The sequence below is a fragment of the Hyperoodon ampullatus genome, assembly GCF_949752795.1.
Source record: "Hyperoodon ampullatus genome assembly, chromosome: 5".
NCBI classification, from domain to species: domain Eukaryota; kingdom Metazoa; phylum Chordata; class Mammalia; order Artiodactyla; family Ziphiidae; genus Hyperoodon; species Hyperoodon ampullatus.
Window position 1 is genome coordinate 70,605,392 of NC_136918.1, and position 18,898 is coordinate 70,624,289.

At 39.5% G+C, this 18,898-nt stretch overlaps 1 protein-coding gene across 3 annotated transcripts in view; it reads left to right on the plus strand.

Annotated features, from left to right (window-relative positions):
* VEPH1 (ventricular zone expressed PH domain containing 1) overlaps positions 1-18,898 on the plus strand; it is a gene marked incomplete at both ends in the record, with an annotated part of 216,361 nt that overhangs the window by 83,494 nt on the left and 113,969 nt on the right. For all 3 annotated transcript variants that reach the window (XM_079705451.1, XM_079705452.1, XM_079705453.1), the window contains one exon: positions 15,065-15,285. In XM_079705451.1, the coding sequence (XP_079561577.1) occupies positions 15,065-15,285 (221 nt within the window). The remainder of the gene's footprint in view (positions 1-15,064; positions 15,286-18,898) is intronic.

The window sequence follows — 18,898 nt, forward strand, 5'->3', positions numbered from 1 at the left end:
TAATTTATTTGGTTACATTATTGTCTCAAATAGCAAGACATAAAAGTAAGCTACCTTTCACATTCTCTGATTTCTGCTTTAAATCCTAAGTCAACTTCATTGAAACCTCTCTTTCAGGAAGACATAGTAAGTTCAACATTTAAATAAAAGCCATAATTGCTTTATAAGTACAAAAATTATACTTTGTATTTTTTTGTTTTGTTTTTTTTACAAGGACGGGGTTTACTTTAGCATTCTATGCCCAATGCACGGAGTTGAACTGAGTCCAGTAGATCCTTAATTTTTGCCATGTTACAAAATTTGAGGTTCATTCAAAACAAAGGATACACCTGTTTTCATCAGCTGCTTCTTAAATTTTATTACTGGGACTTATTTTTTTTAATTGTTTTGCCTAAGTATTGTTTTACTAGGCATGATTTATTACTCTCCCATGTGCCCACAGAAACTGTGTGTTCCTGAAATCATGCAAGCTAAATCAAAAATAATAAGGAAAGGATGGGAACTTATTCCCTTTACATTGGATTAAATGATCATTTAGAATATGTAAATCTGTTTAAATTATAATAGACCTTTGTTTATCAATGGGAAGAAAAATATGTTCAATTAACTCCAAGCTGATATAAAGAAAATTGAGGCATGATCAGAGGATAGAAGAAAGAATTGAGAAATATGACTTTTTGGAATGCTATTTTAAAAATCAGCTCAAAATTGGAGGATTATCTGCCTAAGGAGACATTAACAATGTTTTTGTTTATATATTCTCTACTTCATTCCACAAAAAAAGGATTTCAGGCAGCTTGCTCCCTCAATGTTCTATTTAAAAAAATATATCGAATCTTAGCTTTTGAACACGATAAACTAACAGCATTTGATGCCTACTTACTGTGCAAGCATTTTGCGTATATTTTTGTGCTAGTATTTTCAGGCTGGAAGAGCATATCCTTGTCTGGGGGTAGCATAATTTTTAAAGAGTAAAATTTATTAACTGTACAATTATCTTGGAATTTATATATTACTGGATGACTTTATTTTACTGGACCATTACTGCCTTGTCTACTTCAATAATGGTGACTTTTTGTGGGATTGAAAATGTTATAACTGTAGAATATTTTTGCTTCAGATACAGGAAAAAATTGAGAAAGACTGGGAAATAATTGCAAAGAGAAAAAGATCTAGCTATTGATAGATCATGAGGATTCAAGTCACTAAGAAAACCTTAAGTTATATAGTCTTTTGACTTAATCATGTGACATTTTTAAAAAGAGAAATAGGCTTTCTTGGTAAAATGTTGAGCAAATTTCACTTCTAGGTAAACCTTTCCGCAGGTTACTGAAACAGTGGCCCATATTTGCTTACTGAGCGGGTATTGGGGTTTTGGATATTTCTAGAACTTCCAAACCTTTATCAATTCACAAAATAAGTTAACTCAGAAAAATTAAGGGAATATATGGCTTCTGAGACAGCTTATTTTAGTTTTGGTGATAATTTAGATATGTCTGCATTTACATTTAGGATTTTCGACACTGAAACAATAATAGCTAACGTTTACTTAGCATTTCCCTGTGCCAGGCATTGTTCTGAATGCTTTGTTTTTAACTCACTGAATCTTCACAACCACTGTATGAGGCGGGCCCGTTAACCTGTTTTATAAACTGGGCCATGGAGAGTTAAGTGATTTGCCCAAGGTCCATGACTGCCTGGTGGCAGTGCCAGGATTCAAACACAGGAAGGAGCTTCTGAGCACACTCTGTGACCACCACACCACCACCCGCTTCTGCTCAGCTGGGAGGGCTTTCCATGGGACTGCCACCTTTCTGTTCTCTGAGGGCGAAACTTCCTCTGGGACTATGTATCCAAAGAAAATCTCTCACACTTATCAACAACTCAAACAGCCAATACTCTTTTTGTTTGCCCTGCTAGTGTCTTACTCACCAATTCTACTTTCCAAGCAGTAAAGGAAGCCTCTGGAAAGCCAAACACTCATTGTTTCAAGGGGAAATTTTAGGTAGTGGAACAACTTAGGCTGCTGCTAGAAGGTGTCTCAGAAAGAGCTATAAATCTTCAGGGTGGGTGCGGTTCAGAGAGGCCTGAGCAGGGGCTGGGATGGAGAAACTTTTCACGTTGCACAGACAGACCAGCTAAATCCAACAGTAAAGCAGGTCTCTAATGAACTGGACTCAGTCATTTGGAATTTCTAAAAAGAGTGGCTATAAACTCATCAGTCAATAGAATCTTTAAACTTTTATTTTAAAGGTTAAAATCTCAAACTCTGAACAGACAACAGAATAGGAGGAACCAAAAGTCTTCCAGTAGAATAGGACCAGGAGTCATACATCACCAGTAAGTAAAACTTTACATGTTTCAAAGGGACTCCCACTGTTTAAAAATGACTTTTAAAACCTGATATTGATTTCTCTGCAGAGGAGGTATTCAGAGAGAGAAAGAGAGAAGCACAAGGGAGAGGCACACTGGTGCTTTCAATGGTATTGCCAGTGTTCTGTTTCATTACTTAAATATGTTTATACATATTCTTTCATGTGCAGCACATATTCTATAATGTCAAAAAAAACCATTAAACATTTACTATGTGCCAAATAGTATGGCTGGCATTGACAACAATAATAAAACAATAGGCCTCTACTAAATGGCTTATTTTTTAACTCAGTGACATTTCTAGTATAATCACATCTTATTAAGAATAATACTTGTAATAACAATTGATTGCTACCATTTTTTAAAACCATTTGCTCTATGCCAGGTCCTTTATAGGTATTATCTCATTATTCCTCATAACAAAGTCTTGAAGAATTTGTGTCAGCTGAGTTTGTTAATAGCATATCAAACTAAAGCCAGCTTCAATAATAAGAATATTTATTATCTCATTTAAGAAGTCTGCAAGACTTGATGGGTCCAAGTCCCTTCAAAAATTCCAAAATGTCATCAAAAACCCTTGGTGACAAGGCTCTTTCTCTCCACCTCCCCAGTATATTGACTTGGCCCCATAAGTATGTCCCCTCATGCTTGTAAGATGGCTGCCACAGATCCAGCAGCACATGATGTAGACACAGCAACGTCTGATTAAAGAAAAGGCATGTGTCCTTCCACGTCTCTCTTCTCATTTGGGAGAAAAACCTTTTCCATCAATCTCTCACCCCAGAAAACTTCACCTCAAGTCCAAATGCCCAGGATAAACTCATATACCCGTCCCCTAGTTACAAAGGAGGCTGAGGAATTGAATAGCTGTCATTTTCACATTATGGCAGGATGGAGATTTTACCAATAAGAAAGAAGGTGGTAGGATGAGATATGACTACTGATAGGCAAGCAAAAGTATCTGCCACTGAATTGCTAGCTCCAATTTATAGATGAAGAAACTGAGGCTCAAAGTGGTTAAATAAGATGCCCAAAGTTACACAGCTAATAAAAACACCAGGCCCAAAATCATCTCATGTTTTTCTTAACATAAGTCCAGCCATACCAAAAAAATCCATCAGTACAGCCATTCCCCAAAAGGAGGTAGGAAGATTTAACAAATCCTGTTTTGCTGAAAAGCATGAGGTTTCTCCACCTCATGGTTCCAGAGCCGTGTCAGGAGTGTTGGGGTGTTGGTGATGATTTTCAATAATAAACTTTATGTCAGGCAACACATTAAGCACCGAAGGTAAAAAGATGAACATGACATGTCCAGCCTTTGAGGGGCACACCGGGAAAGGTGACAATGACACAGAAATTGCAGGCACGGATGTCAGGGCTCTCATGAAGATACAGCCAGAGGTCTGAGGAACACAGAGATAGGTGCAAGCAACTTTGGCTGGAAGAGTTAAGGAGGACTTCACAGAAGAGGTGACGTTTGAAATGGTTTAAAGACGTGTGGGAGTGTACAAGGAAGAGAAGGGGAGGAAGGGCTTCCAGTAGCCAGCAGTCTGCCCTAATGGAAGACATCTGTTTCTGATGGAAACTGGGTTGCTAAAGGAGATGGAAGAAGAGAAAACGATTTTAAGGATGGTCTTTTAAAATGGCAACAACGCCTAGCCACAGATAGCTCCGAGAAGAAGGCATATCTCAGTATCTCCAACATGAACACCACTTCATAAATGTCTTACCGAGCATATCAGAATCTATTAAAAAAGGATTTACAGATAAGTTTCTCCTTTGGCTTTCTCATAATTACAATTCTCATTCAGGGAGAGCTTCATTCAGTGTTCCAAACCAAATGGATCCCTTCTTTAAAAAGAATGGCATTATTCTAACATCTTTTTTTTCCTTTTTTTTTTTTCTGTGAAGAATCAAAAAAGGAAAAAAAGGATTTTAGAATATGTCATGTTACCATGTTTTTCATATTCTGCTGTAAATAACTGAGTTGCTGTTCCAGTCATACTCAAAGAGAATGTGCATACTATTTTTTTGAAGTTGATTTACAATATTGTGTTCAATTAAGGTGTACAAGAATGTACATCCTATTTAGTTCAGTATTGAAAAAATATTTCTAATAGCTCAAATGTATTAATTATATAGTTAGGTCTTTGATATATCTACTTGTGTGTTACTTGCTTTAACTATCAATTTTGAGAGAAGTATATTAATATCTCCAACTACAAATATTCATTGATCTATTTTTCCCTGAAGTTTTACCAATTGTTAAATAAATTTTGAGGTTGTTTTGTTAAAAATAAAGAACAAAAAAGAATTGAGTTGCAAGCAAAAAGCAAATGGCTGTCGCCAGCCTTCAATCTGCACACCCAAGTTGGGTCATATATACAAATCCATCTGTGGTGGGGAAAAGAATTATTATGTGGGTGAAAAACAGAGCATATGTGGATTCGGATATATAGTAACTTACTAAGGAAAGAACGTTTCAATTAGTTTAAAGGCAAGGAGAGAATCTGCCTGTGGTGAAAAGTGGAAGGAAAGAAACTGGCAAGATGAGCTGGAGACTTAAACTCAAACCAAACTCCATATGACCTGGTTAAGCTGAGCTCACATTCCTGATGGCTGAATGGAAAGTCAGGCCCAGCAGTTTGGAATATCTTTCAATTCTGACCAGAAGGTAAAAGAAGATAATTTTCTTTTATAGGAGGTCCACAAAGATCCAAGATTGATTAATCGATCCACCTATCTACGTGTCTATCTGTCTGTCTATTGATATCTATCTATCTTTCTATCGACCTCACTGATTTTATATTCACAAAATTCACCCTAGTCTCTAAACTGTGTTTGTAACCCCAAATCAATACTCGAGGTGCTTGTGAGGTCACTCACAGACATGCATGGAATAGTGCCCACTGCACAGGTTCCCAGCTACGGTTGAACAAGGCAATGCTCTGCTTTCTTGTTTCAGTTCCCCTCTCTCTGTAAATAAGTGTCTGTTCTTCTCGTGGTCTATTTAGTGCCACAGTCTAATCTTTGTGCTCTTTGTTGGTGACTTCATTGCTTAAACTGTCCACAAGTTTAGTGCTGAAGTGCTCTCTAGTGTTCCCAAGTGTGAGAAGGCTGTGATGCACCTTATGGAGAAAATTTGTGTGTTATGTAGGCTGCATTCAGGCATGAGTTATAGCGCTGTTAGCTGTGAGTTCAATTTTAATGAATTAATGATCTGTATCAATTAAGACATCTTTATTTTTTTCTTTATTTTTTTTTTTTTTGTGGTATGCGGGCCTCTCACTGTTGTGGCCTCTCCCGTTGCGGAGCACAGGCTCCGGATGCGCAGGCTCAGCAGCCATGGCTCACGGGCCCAGCCGCTCCGCGGCATATGGGATCCTCCCAGACCGGGGCACGAACCCGTATCCCCTGCATCGGCAGGCGGACTCTCAACCACTGCGCCACCAGGGAGGCCCTATTTTTTTTCTTTTGAATTGTACTTTACTATTTTTTTATATAACAGGTCCTTATTAGTTATCTATTTTATGCATATTAGTGTATATATGTCAATCCCAATCTCCTAATTCATCCCACCACTATCCCCCCCGGCTTTCCCCCCTTGGTGTCCATACATTTGTTCTCTACATCTGTGTCTCTATTTCTACCTTGCAAACCAGTTCATCTGTACCATTTTTCTAGATTCCACACATATGCATTAATATACAATGTTTGTTTTTCTCTTTCTGACTTACTTCACTCTGTATGACAGTCTCTAGGCCCATCCATGTCTCTATAAGTGACCCAATTTCATTCCTTTTCATGGGTGAGTAATATTCCATTGTATATATGTACCACATCTTCTTTATCCATTCATCTGAAGACATCTTTAGATAGAAACACACATAAAACAAGGTTATGTATTGATCAGTTGATGAAAATGTGTGACCGGAGACTTTCAGGAACCTACCTCTATATTTGCTCTAGAAGCAATGCTTCAGTATTTCCTAATTAAGTGTTTGAAGTGACTTTATAGAACATAGCTACTATGAATAATAATAATCAACTCTGTGTACACAAACACACACATACACACAACACACACACACACATACACATATACATAGAGAGACAGACAGTGATATATCATCACATTCACCAGCAGTGTGAGGCTGTCTAGCAGAGTCCTCTGAGCTGAAATAATTTCCCACCTTCTCACAGACTCCAGAGTAGGGTGCCCAACTGTCCCAATTTGCCCTCGATTGAAGGGTTTCCCAGGATTTGGGACCTTCATGCCCAAACCAGGAAAATCCCAGGACCAATCAGAAAGAGTTGGCTACCCTACTCTAGAGTTTCTTGAAGCCAGGGAATTGAGGTGGGGGAGGGGCCCATACTAATCCTTCAACTCTTGCTCTGAAGCTAGTAACCCCACCATCATTAGGAAAGAGGCTCATGGAATAAATACACCACCAAGCAATTGCTGGCCTCACTCAGGCTTCTGAGGGCTCCTAAGTAAAGGCTGGGGTCTCCCTGGCAAAGCTTCACTGAGAAAGCATTAACAATAAGCTCCTTTGATTTACATTCCTAATGCCCCTTGCAAGTGTCTTTTTGGTGTGTGGAGACGTCTAAGAGTTGAATTATGAAAAAATAACAATGAAATGGCCCTGTAAAAAAGCAAGAATAACAGATGCCCAGTAAATAAAATCTTTTCATTCAGGCAGCAAAATAAATTATTTTCTTTAACTCTTTTGTAAATTGATAAAGGACAGAGAGAAAAGTGTGGATTTTAGGACCAAATCCACATTTCCTAAAATCAGCAAATTCTCTAACTTTCAGAGATTTGGGACTCTATATACACTAGTGATTCTCAGCCCTGGCTCTATATTAGAATTACTTGGGAGGTTTTAAAAATTCCTCTGCCTGGACCCCACCCATCACAATGAAATTAAATAGAAACGGGGGTGGGGGGGGAGGGGAATTTTTGGGCATTAGAATTGTTCTAAAAGCTTTGCAGGTGATTCTAACATACAGCCAGTGTTGAGACGCTCTCACAAGGAGCATAGTGTTGAGAAAGGGTCTTGGGAAAGTTCAGCAGAGAACGCTGAAATCACTTGCTGATACCTGCTGTGGGTGGAAGACAGGAAGGTAGCAGCAGACAGGGCTGCACTAAGCCATCTTTTCCAGCCTAGCCAAAGTGGAAATATTCAAACTCTGAAATCAGGTAGATCTTGATTCATTCTTGTCTCTGCTACCAAGACTCGTATTACCAGTGTAATCTTGGTCCAGTGATTGGCCCTCTTATCAGTATCTTCATCCTCTTACCATTTTGCAAGGTTGTCATGAGGATTAAGTAAGGAAGCAGATGCCAAGTACCTGGGACACAGTGGATGCTTAATAGAGGGAAACAATCATCACCATAACCAGGCACCCACATTTTCATTTTTGGCTACTTTCTGATTTACATTCTGTTATCCTAACAAAGAATAACAGAAGCATTTTATGAGATAGTAGTAGCAGTATTTTACAAACAAAATGAATAACACACAAAAAATGAATGGTATGACCAAGGCAAATCACTGCCTGTGACCCAAATCCAGCCACACCTATTCATTTACTTATTGTCTGTAGCTGTTTTCCCATAACAGATACCACATGGCCCATAAAGCCAAAAATATTTACTCTCTGATTCTTTACAGAAACAGTTTGCTGACCCTTGATACTAGTTCATCAATTCTCAGTGCGGGCCATGGACCCCTGAGACCCCTTCAGGGGATCTGTGAGATCCAAGCTATTTTCACACTAATACTCACACGTCATTGACCTTTTTCACTGTGTTGACATTTGCACTGAAAGGACAAAAGCGGTGATGGGTAAAACTGCCAGTGCCTTAGCACAGATCAAGACAGTGGCACAAAAATGTACTCATCGACTTCTTCATCACCACATGTTTGCAGGGAAGAAACCAAACAAACAAAAAGCCAGTTTCACTTAACTCAGGTTGGCCCTGTTGATATTTTGAGCCAAATTTTTTTTTTTACAACTTTATTGCAGTATAATTGCTTCACAATGGTGTGTTAGTTTCTGCTTTATAACAAAGTGAATCAGTTATACATATACATCTGTTCCCATATCCCTTCCCTCTTGCGTCTCCCTCCCTCCCACCCTCCCTAACCCACCCCTCCAGGCGGTCACAAAGCACCAAGCTGATCTCCCTGTGCTATGCGGCTGCTTCCCACTAGCTCTCTACCTTACGTTTGGTAGTGTATATATGTCCATGCCTCTCTCTCGCTTTGTCACAGCTTACCCTTCCCCCTCCCCATATCCTCAAGTCCATTCTCAAGTAGGTCTGTGTCTTTATTCCTGTTTTACCCCTACATTCTTCATGACATTTTTTTTCTTAAATTCCATATATATGTGTTAGCATATGGTATTTGTCTTTCTCTTTCTGACTTACTTCACTCTGTATGACAGACTCTAGGTCTATCCACCTCATTACAAATAGCTTAATTTCGTTTCTTTTTATGGCTGAGTAATATTCCATTGTATATATGTGCCACATCTTCTTTATCCATTCATCCGATGATGGATACTTAGGTTGTTTCCATCTCCGGGCCATTGTAAATAGAGCTGCAATGAACATTGTGGTACATGTCTCTTTTTGAATTATGGTTTTCTCAGGGTATATGCCCAGTAGTGGGATTGCTGGGTCATATGGTAGTTCTATTTTTAGTTTTTTAAGGAACTTCCATACTCTTCTCCATAGTGGCTGTACCCATTCACATTCCCACCAGCAGTGCAAGAGTGTTCCCTTTTCTCCACACCCTCTCCAGCATTTATTGTTTCTAGATTTTTTGATGATGGCCATTCTGACTGGTGTGAGATGATATCTCACTGTAGTTTTGATTTGCATTTCTCTAATGTTTAATGATGTTGAGCATTCCTTCATGTGTTTGTTGGCAGTCTGTATATCTTCTTTGGAGAAATGTCTATTTAGGTCTTCTGCCCATTTTTGGATTGGGTTGTTTGTTTTTTTGTTATTGAGCTGCATGAGCTACTTATAAATTTTGGAGATTAATCCTTTGTCAGTAGCTTCATTTGCAAATATTTTCTCCCATTCTGAGGGTTGTCTTTTGGTCTTGTTTATGGTTTCCTTTGCTGTGCAAAAGCTTTGAAGTTTCATTAGGTCCCATTTGTTTATTTTTGTTTTTATTTCCATTTCTCTAGGAGGTGGGTCAAAAAGGATCTTGCTGTGATTTATTTCATAGAATGTTCTGCCTATGTTTTCCTCTAAGAGTTTGATAGTTTCTGGCCTTACATTTAGGTCTTTAATCCATTTTAAACTTATTTTTGTGTATGGTGTTAGGGAGCGATCTAATCTCATACTTTTACATGTACCTGTCCAGTTTTCCCAGCACCACTTATTGAAGAGGCTGTCCTTTCTCCACTGTACATTCCTGCCTCCTTTATCAAAGATAAGGTGACCATATGTGTGTGGGTTTATCTCTGGGCTTTCTATCCTGTTCCATTGATCTCTATTTCTGTTTTTGTGCCAGTACCATACTGTCTTGATTACTGTAGCTTTGTAGTATAGTCTGAAGTCAGGGAGCCTGATTCCTCCAGCTCCATTTTTTGTTCTCAAGATTGCTTTGGCTATTCGGGGTCTTTTGTGTTTCCATACAAATTGTGAATTTTTTTGTTCTAGTTCTGTGAAAAATGCCATTGGTAGTTTGATAGGGATTGATTGAATCTGTAGATTGCTTTGGGTAGTAGAGTTATTTTCGCAATGTTGATTCTTCCAATCCAAGAACATGGTATATCTCTCCATCTATTTGTATCATCTTTAATTTCTTTCATCAGTGTCTTATAATTTTCTGCATACAAGTCTTTTGTCTCCTTAGGTAGGTTTATTCCTAGATATTTTATTCTTTTTGTTGCAATGGTAAATGGGAGTGTTTTCTTGATTTCACTTTCAGATTTTTCATCATTAGTGTATAGGAATGCAAGAGATTTCTGTGCATTAATTTTGTATCCTGCTACTTTACCAAATTCATTGATTAGCTCTAGTAGTTTTCTGGTAGCATCTTTAGGATTCTCTATGTATGAGCCAAATATTTTGATATTTGGTTTCTGGGAGGGGGCTGTCCTATGCACTGTAGGATGTTTAGCAGCATCTCCAGCCTCTACCCAGTAGATACTACCAGCTTGTCCCCCTAACACCCCCAGCAGTGACAACCAAAAATGTCTCCAGACTTTTTTTTTTTTTTTTTTTTTTTTGCGGTACACGGACCTCTCACTGTTGTGGCCTCTCCCATTGCAGAGCACAGGCTCTGGACGTGCAGGCTCAGCGGCCATGGCTCACCGGCCCAGCCGCTCTGCAGCATGTGGGATCCTCCCAGACCGGGGCATGAACCTGTGTCCCCTGCATTGGTAGGCGGACTCCCAACCACTGTGCCACCAGGGAAGCCCTCGAGACATTTTTTGAAATTTCTTTTATTTAACTTAATAAATGGTAAATATCAATATATATAACTCAGATGAACAAAAACTCTTTGGTGTCTTCTATAATTTTTAAGACAGTAAAAAGTTCCTGAGACCAAAAAGTTTGAGACCTGCTGGTCTATTTTGTATTTACAGAGTATTTATGATATTTACACCACTTAATCAAAATAAAGTGAAAAGGATCCTATAACTGATGATGAACAAGAGATAGGAAAAAGGAGTGGGAAAATATGTGCAAGGGTGGGTTTGGGATTTGGGGCGGGAGGGATGGAAGTATAGCCAGAGAAGACACAGCTTTAGAGACACGGGGGGCAGTGTGACCTGAGTGAGTGAGTCCTCCAGCTGTCCCTCAGTTTCCTTCTTATAAAATGGCAGTGATCACAGTATTATTGGGAGGATTGCATGAATAAATACATAAAAATCGTATAGAATAGGCTTGGCGATTAGTGGGTCAGCTGTTATTATTTTAATATTAAATAATCAATTTATGTCAGAAGGGATGAGGTCAGGCTTACCATTAAGGCACACAGGTGCTGCTGACCCTGTCCCCACGGTGGGATGACTGAAAGCAGAAAAATGCAGTCACTGGTCCCCAGAGATGAAATATTGTGGAGCCAAGAAAGAAATCAGAATCTCCTAAACCCCTTCTTACCCTAACATCCCACTTTCTAATCCAGAATCACATCTGTTACCCCTGTGAGGTACATGGGCATGCTCCAAGTTTTCAGAACAAACGATGTGACGTTGGCTAGGCTTCATGTGTTAGTTCCAGAGCAGTTATAACTTTTCTTGTTCCCACGCTGTGATTAATTTTCCCTTCAGCTCAATTTGGCTGCCAGAAAATCATCCAGAATTGTGTTGATTTCAGCAAATACTCACACAGCCATCCTCACCTTTAGGAAGACATGTGCTTTCGAAAAAGGGCTCTTAATGAAACCGTAGGGACACCTCTTAGGTAAGCAAATGAAATGTTTGTGGACTGACTAAAAAAACTGCTAAAGAAGAACCTGAAGCTGAAGCTGAGGAAGTTACTTGAAATTTGAAATCGCATTCTCCATAGTAAAGTGCCACATCTCCCGTGTCCCTTTTCTTATCTCTTCCAACCTCCCTTTGTCAATCAGGACACTTTTTGCTGTAACTGTTTTCTGTGGTTACTGAGACTATGGGGTTTAGATCCTAAAATCTTGCTGAATTCACATGTAATATTCTCTGTAAAGTCTGACCTGACTACACTATTTAACATTAACCCCCCTCCGTGGGTCTCCCTATTCTGCCTCATCTTCCTTTGAGGTACATTTCCCATCCAACACACTCTGTATTTTACACATGTATTTTGTTTATTGTCTGTCTGCCTCATTATCATGGCAGAGATTATCTTTTTCCTTCAGTGCTGTGTTCCTAGCTTCTAAAAGAGTGTCTGCTGCAGGGTAGGGACCCGCACATCCAGCTTTTGCCTTGAAATGAGGAAGGGAAAATGTCCCTGTGATACATTGCACACCGTGAATTCACATACAGAGCCCTTGCGTGAATGAAAGCATCTATGTTGAAAAAAATATTAGACTCAAGAGTACTTAGGTGTCCTTCTGCAACCTGACAATTATATGAGCCAAAGTATAACATGGGCTATCAAGGAACTTGTTCCAATGGTGTTTATTTTTCATTCCTCTAATATTGTTATCCTTCAGTGAGTAAATATCTCTTCAATTAGCTGTCCAGCTCACTGAATTACTAGCCTTAGTCCCACATATCCAGACAGAGCACTGTGCCCTAGGGGTTCTTAACAAATACTTATTAAGGGATTGATGGGAGATGTACCCCCTTCTCCAAGAGATGTGTTCCAGTGCAATTATACATGGACTCTTTGAAAAACAAGTTAAGTATTAAAGACTAGGGAAGTTCACTACTGCAATCTGTTCTGTAATAAATATTTCTTTTAAAGTACAGAATTCTTTTGCAACTACATACCTTTATTTGTAAAGTCATGCCTTGGCATATAAGGTTTGCTTAACTCAGTGAATCAAGACATACACACCAAGTGTAGACACTACAGGCTCAGTTCTGTGCCGGGCTGATGATTGATGTATGAGAAGTGGCCCCTTTAGGAGACTTGAGTGGTACATGTAACCGTTAGGGAATTATACATGGAAGGGGAGATTGTGGGTTCCTTAAAGGCAGAGACCACTTCTCATTCACCTTTGTCATCTAGTGTCTAGCACAGACATATTACAGGCATGCAATAAAAGCACGAGTAAACAAATGATCAAATGCAATCAAGTACGAAAAAGATTTTTAAAAAGAGTTGATAATGCGGTGAAAATTCAGACAGAAGAGGTCATTGGGAATGGCTTCATGGAGGAGAGAGAAGTTACATCTTGAAAGAAATGAAGGCCCCAAATGCTAGAACAAAGGGGACAGGGGAATTCTTAGCTAGAAGAGTAATTTACACCTGCACACCTATCACTTAAAAGGATTTTGATCATCAGCCTCCAATATATATTTATTTATAGTTATACATATGTTCTATTATACTACCATTATAAAAGTTTTTAAATACATTAAAAAATAAGATTTTAAAAGAGCAGTTAAAGATAAAATAAGAATATTTTAATTATTTTTATTTATTAATGGTATATCATTATTTATATTGGGCACAAATCTACATTTCAAATAACGTGCTTGATAATTTTGAATTTTTTAAGCTAACTTCCAGTCATGTTGGATTAAATCATGTCACCTCATAATATGACTGATGAGGAGTTCTCATAGGTATAGGAGACCAGTCAGCTAAGCCATTTTCTTGTTATTCACTCACTCCTGAGTTATTCATGCTGTTCTTCATCTTCAGTTTTTTGAAGGAACGTATTTAAGTCAACTGTGAGAGTTAACTTGATTAAAGCTGAATACTAGAATCTACTCATTCGACCAGGCACCTAAAATCTGTAACATGCTGACAAATGCTTAAAGTGAACAAATGAGGGAGGATGTCCTGTGGAGAGGAGGTATACCATTATGGTACATGGCATCATCTGGCAGGCAGATGGATGGGGGGTGCCGTTGATCAGGCCTCCCCTGTCTGCGTGGAGTTAGTGAGTCATAGGCATAGAGGCTTGGCCCAAGGAGGAAGCAGAGTTGGGAAGGGTGAATGTGGGGGTCAGATCATTAACAATGGTTGAGAGATTTGGACCTGGCAAGATAGGCTCATGAGACTACATATTTTTAAGAAAGGAGTAACAGGGAAAAGGTTTTATTTATTTTTTTTAAATTGTCTTGGAAATCAGGAAAAAAGTCAAAACCTCAAAGAAGCCAATTAAGAGGCATTATGAATGAAACATTGTTAGCTTCAGCTAGCTCTCTAAGTAAATTCCCCATAGAATTGTCATCTGCAGGTCATGGGACTCTGACTTTTTTTTTAAAATATAGACCTTAGTTCTTCATCGTTCTTCCCCACCACCACCACCCCAGCTTTATTAAAGTATAATTGACAAGTAAAATGATAAGATATTTAAAGTGTACAACAAATGATTTGATATACATATACATTGAGAAAGGATTCCCCCTATCAAGTTAATTAACCCATCCATTATCCCATATGTTTTAGCAAATTTCAATTACATGATACAGTGTTATCAACTATGGTCACTATGTTATACGTTAGATACTCAGACCCTATTCATCTTATAACTGAATGTTTATACACTTTACCAACTTTTCCCTATTCCCCCCCCCCACTAGTCCTTGGCAACCACTTTTCTAGCCTCTGTTTTTTGGGTTTGACCTTTTTTTTTAGATTTTACACATAAGAGATACCATAAAGTATTTGTCTTTCTCTGTCTGGCTTGTTTTACTTAGCATAATGCCCTCCAGATTCATCCGTGTAATCACAAATGTCAGGATTTCCTTCTTTTTTGTGGATGAATAACGTTTCATTCCATACTTATATGCCACATTGTCTTTATCCATTCATGTGTCAGTGAACACTTAGGTTGCTTCCATGTCTTGGCTGTTGTACATAATGCTTCTATGAACATGGCAGTGCAGATATCTCTTTGAGATAATGACTTCGTTTCCTTTGGATAGATTCCCAGAAGTGGGATTACTGGATCATAGGGTAGTTCTATTTTCAGAGGAACTGCCGTACTATTTTCCATAGTGGCTGCAGCAGTTTCTATCCCCACCAACAATTGTACACGTTCTCCATTGTTCTTGGCAGGAGAGAGCCAGGAGCTGCTTGCCGTTCCTGGTGAGTCAGCTGGCCAGCATGGAGCACTCGTTTCACCATATTCTCCTGCTGGAGATTAAGAGCATCACGGACACCTTCTCCTCCATCCTGGGCCCTCAGAGCAGAGACATCTTCCGCATGAGCAACAGCTTCACTGCCATTGCCAAGCTCCTTACGCGACAACTGGAAACCACCAAGGCCAGAAGTGACAGGTGAGCAGGGATCCCTGGGTACCTCAGGATCTGTTGTGAACCCACTGAGACATAGCACAAAAGGCTATGTTTTCTTTTGTAAGCATAGAAGTTCCCAAAGAAAGCCAAACTCACTATCTCAACATAGAGTAACTTCTGAATAAATTATGACATTTGCCAGAATTTTTTCTAAGTCTGTGAAAACCAGAATGTAACCAAAACAATCCTAAAAAAAGTGTAAAAAATACGGTAAAGAAATAAGAATGTAGTGCAAATAATAATGTTTATATAACTTGTTTATTTATTTAACAAGCATTTAACAGTTGCTTACTCTATACCAGGAACCCTGCCAAAAGCTACACATATTGAGAGATAAAACATGTTCCTTTACCCAAAGAGCTCATTATCTAGCGAGGAGGTAAATATCGAGTGGGTAATTAGAGAATAGTGGGAAGATTATGCTGATTATGATGCTGTCAAGGAGTTTGGGGAACACAGAGATGGGGGTACCTACTTCTGCATGGAATGGAGAGGAATGGGAAGCTGAGATCAGGGAATGCTTCCCAAAAGAGGTGATATTTTGAACCAAGTCTTGAAAGATGACCAGATTGTACCAGGCTGGCTTTGGGGCAGCATGTGAAAGAGCACAGCACTTTCTGGAAACAGAAGTCATTTTGTCTGGCTAGGGTGTGTGTAATAAGGAGAGCGACATTAGGTAATACTGATGAAGTGGTAGGCAGGGACCAGATGATGCAGGACATGACAGACCTTCTTAAGGAGTTTGAATTTTATCCTGGAGGCTGTGAGGAATCATGGTGGGTTTTTACATGTTAGGATATGATCAGAATCCATGTTTCAGGAAGCTCACTCTGGCCCCAGTGCAGAGAACATCTCAGGCAGAAGCAGACTGGAGTCAGGTCAAATGAAGGAAGGACAGAAAAGTGTCCACAGATATTAGCAATTAGAAAATTATTGATGATTGTAGTGAGTGAGCTGCCAGTGGTATGGCTGGACATAAAACAGGATGCCTGGGGTTGAAGGGAAAGGGTGGATACAATAAACAAATCTGGTCCTTTCAAGAAGTTTGTGGAAAAAAATAAAGACCATGCAGGATTGAGGGAGGGGTTTTATTATGTTTTGCTACATTTTGAATAAGGAGGCACTTGGAAAGTTTTATGACCTTAGAAGTCACAAAGTACTTTCAAATTCATCATCTCATTTGATTCTCATGATCACCCTAAGGGGTAAGAAGGGCAATTATCATTATTCCTATTTTATAGAAGAAGAAACAAAGGCTCAGAGACTGGTTAAATCTCTTCCCAAGGTTACACAGTAACTAAGTGATAAAAGATGGACTCAAATTTCAGATCCTATGCACTGGAAGGTATTCAGTTATGGAGAAGGGGCAAGGCACATTTGAGACTAGCATCAGATTTTGTGAGTTTTGGGGCTAACAAATGATGCATATCATTTTCAGCCTGAAACAGCATTCCAAAAACACAAGAAGCCATCCTTACAAAATAGTGAACATTTAGTCACAAGGGTCCACTTTATGTCCAGCATGGCACAGAGCCTGGAGGTCCCAAGAGATATAAAACAAAACATAAGACATAAAACACCGTTCCTCAAAGGGTTCACGGTCAGTGCATGTGACAGGATTAATGGAAGTGCATATAGCAGGCTGTGGAGCATGAGAGACATACAGCCAGGGAAACGAAGAATATTTCACAAAGAAGGTGAAATTTAAGTTCATTCCATGTTTATTGAGTAGCTTCCATGTGCCAGGCATCTGCGTAGGTACCAGATTAAGTTGCACAGGATGAATGAAAGTTCCCCAGATAAGCGTTGAAAGGATACTCCAAATAGAAAGGACACTCCTCACATGCAAAGATAAAAGAGCTTAAGAGTGTGTGACCCAGACTAACGAAAAGCAATTCGTTCATCGTGGCTGGAGTGAATACATCAGTGGAGGGTGGGAGAGTAAACTGAAAAGTTAGGTCAAAGGCAGATTCTCAGAGAAGCAAGGAGTTTGTCCTGTAAGCAACATGGCGGCTTGGAAAGATTTTAATCCAGGGAATGAACACTGCTCCTAGCACAGTAACTAGCAGATAGTGGGCACTCAATAAATATTTCTTCACTAAAGGACTAGGTGGATGAGGAAGTGGCTGACATGGTGCAGCCCTGAATGGATTTGGCTGGAGCTGCAGGCTGGCAAGAGAGAGAGTGGCCAGGATGCTCTTACTGGGGGCTTAGCAGTAGGCTCCCTCCATGGTGAGCGAGGCCTGGGCTAAATCAGAGGTGGGGAACCTAAGAAGTCAGGACAGATCTTTATAGTGAGAGAGCTTGGAATTAGGAAGAATCGATTATCGGTGAGAGGTGGGGTAAGGAGAAGGGGAGGAGAGTGAATGAAAACCCAAAGATATCTAGCTTGAGTGACCACATACATATGGAAGAGGATGCTGATAACCAAGAAAAGATGTAGCAGGAGGGGAGCCCATCTGGAGGACCTCTTGGCCCCCTCCACACAGAGAATATTTTATGGCCAAGATGGTCATCAAAGTCAACAATAGCTATTCATCTGAGGAAGCCAGATAGCAAGTGCTCTTTTCTCTCAACACCATAGTTTTGATTGAGCGTATAAAAATCTGTTGCTGCCTAGTTCAATGTCTAGTATAGATGCCTGTAATACCAGGTTTTCTAATTTTGGTGCTATTGACATTTGGGCTAGATAATTCTTGGTTGTGGAGCTGTTCTGTGCATTCTACAGTACTTACGAGCTTCCCCAGCCTCTGCCCACCAGATGCTAGTAGCAACCCTCCCCCTCAGCTGTGACGACCAAAAATGTCTCCAGACACTGCTAAATGTCCCCTTAGAGATAAAAATCACCCCCAGTTGAGAACCATTTACATATTCCATTTAAAAACAGCATTTACACAGACCCCTTGACCTGCCTAGCAGCAGCCTACACACATGGCAGCATCCAAAAAATCCAAAGCCAGCATCATGAAGGGATGATTTGTCATCTATGTGCAAGCACAAAGTCACTGTTGGCCAATTTTCATGATGTGGGGAAATTCAGTTTAGAGCTTCTACAGCTGGTGTTCAGGGGAGCCACTTTACATTCTGTGCTCAGCTAGCCTGCTCATTTCTTCTTCCAGTGGTGACTGGTGTGTGCGTCAGATGTGAAAGCTCAGGCACGTATTCTGGCCAGTAGTCTATCCATTCTTTCTTGCCTCTACACAGGCAAAGTTTCAAGAGGCCAGTTGACTCTACATTAGCTTATATGTGTGAAAAAGGGTTTGTATAAAGGAAAAACATGTTATACAAGGGTGTTACATTAGGCATTCTGACAGGAAAAATGATTCTTAATAAGCAGGCCCAATCCAATTAGCAATGAACAACTTCCACATGAAAAGAAGAATTTAGGAGATATGTAGACAGGAGAAAATAATGAGGTCTCACTGTCAAAATATGAGTCTGCATTAGGAAAATGCATTTCTCCTCCATTTATTATTTTTCTGAGGGAAAAAAAAATTAAATGTGAAGAGATGAAAGGTCACCACTCCCTTCACATACACCAACACCACCACCATTGCCACCACCTCAGCCTCTCTCAATTCAAAATACTTCACCC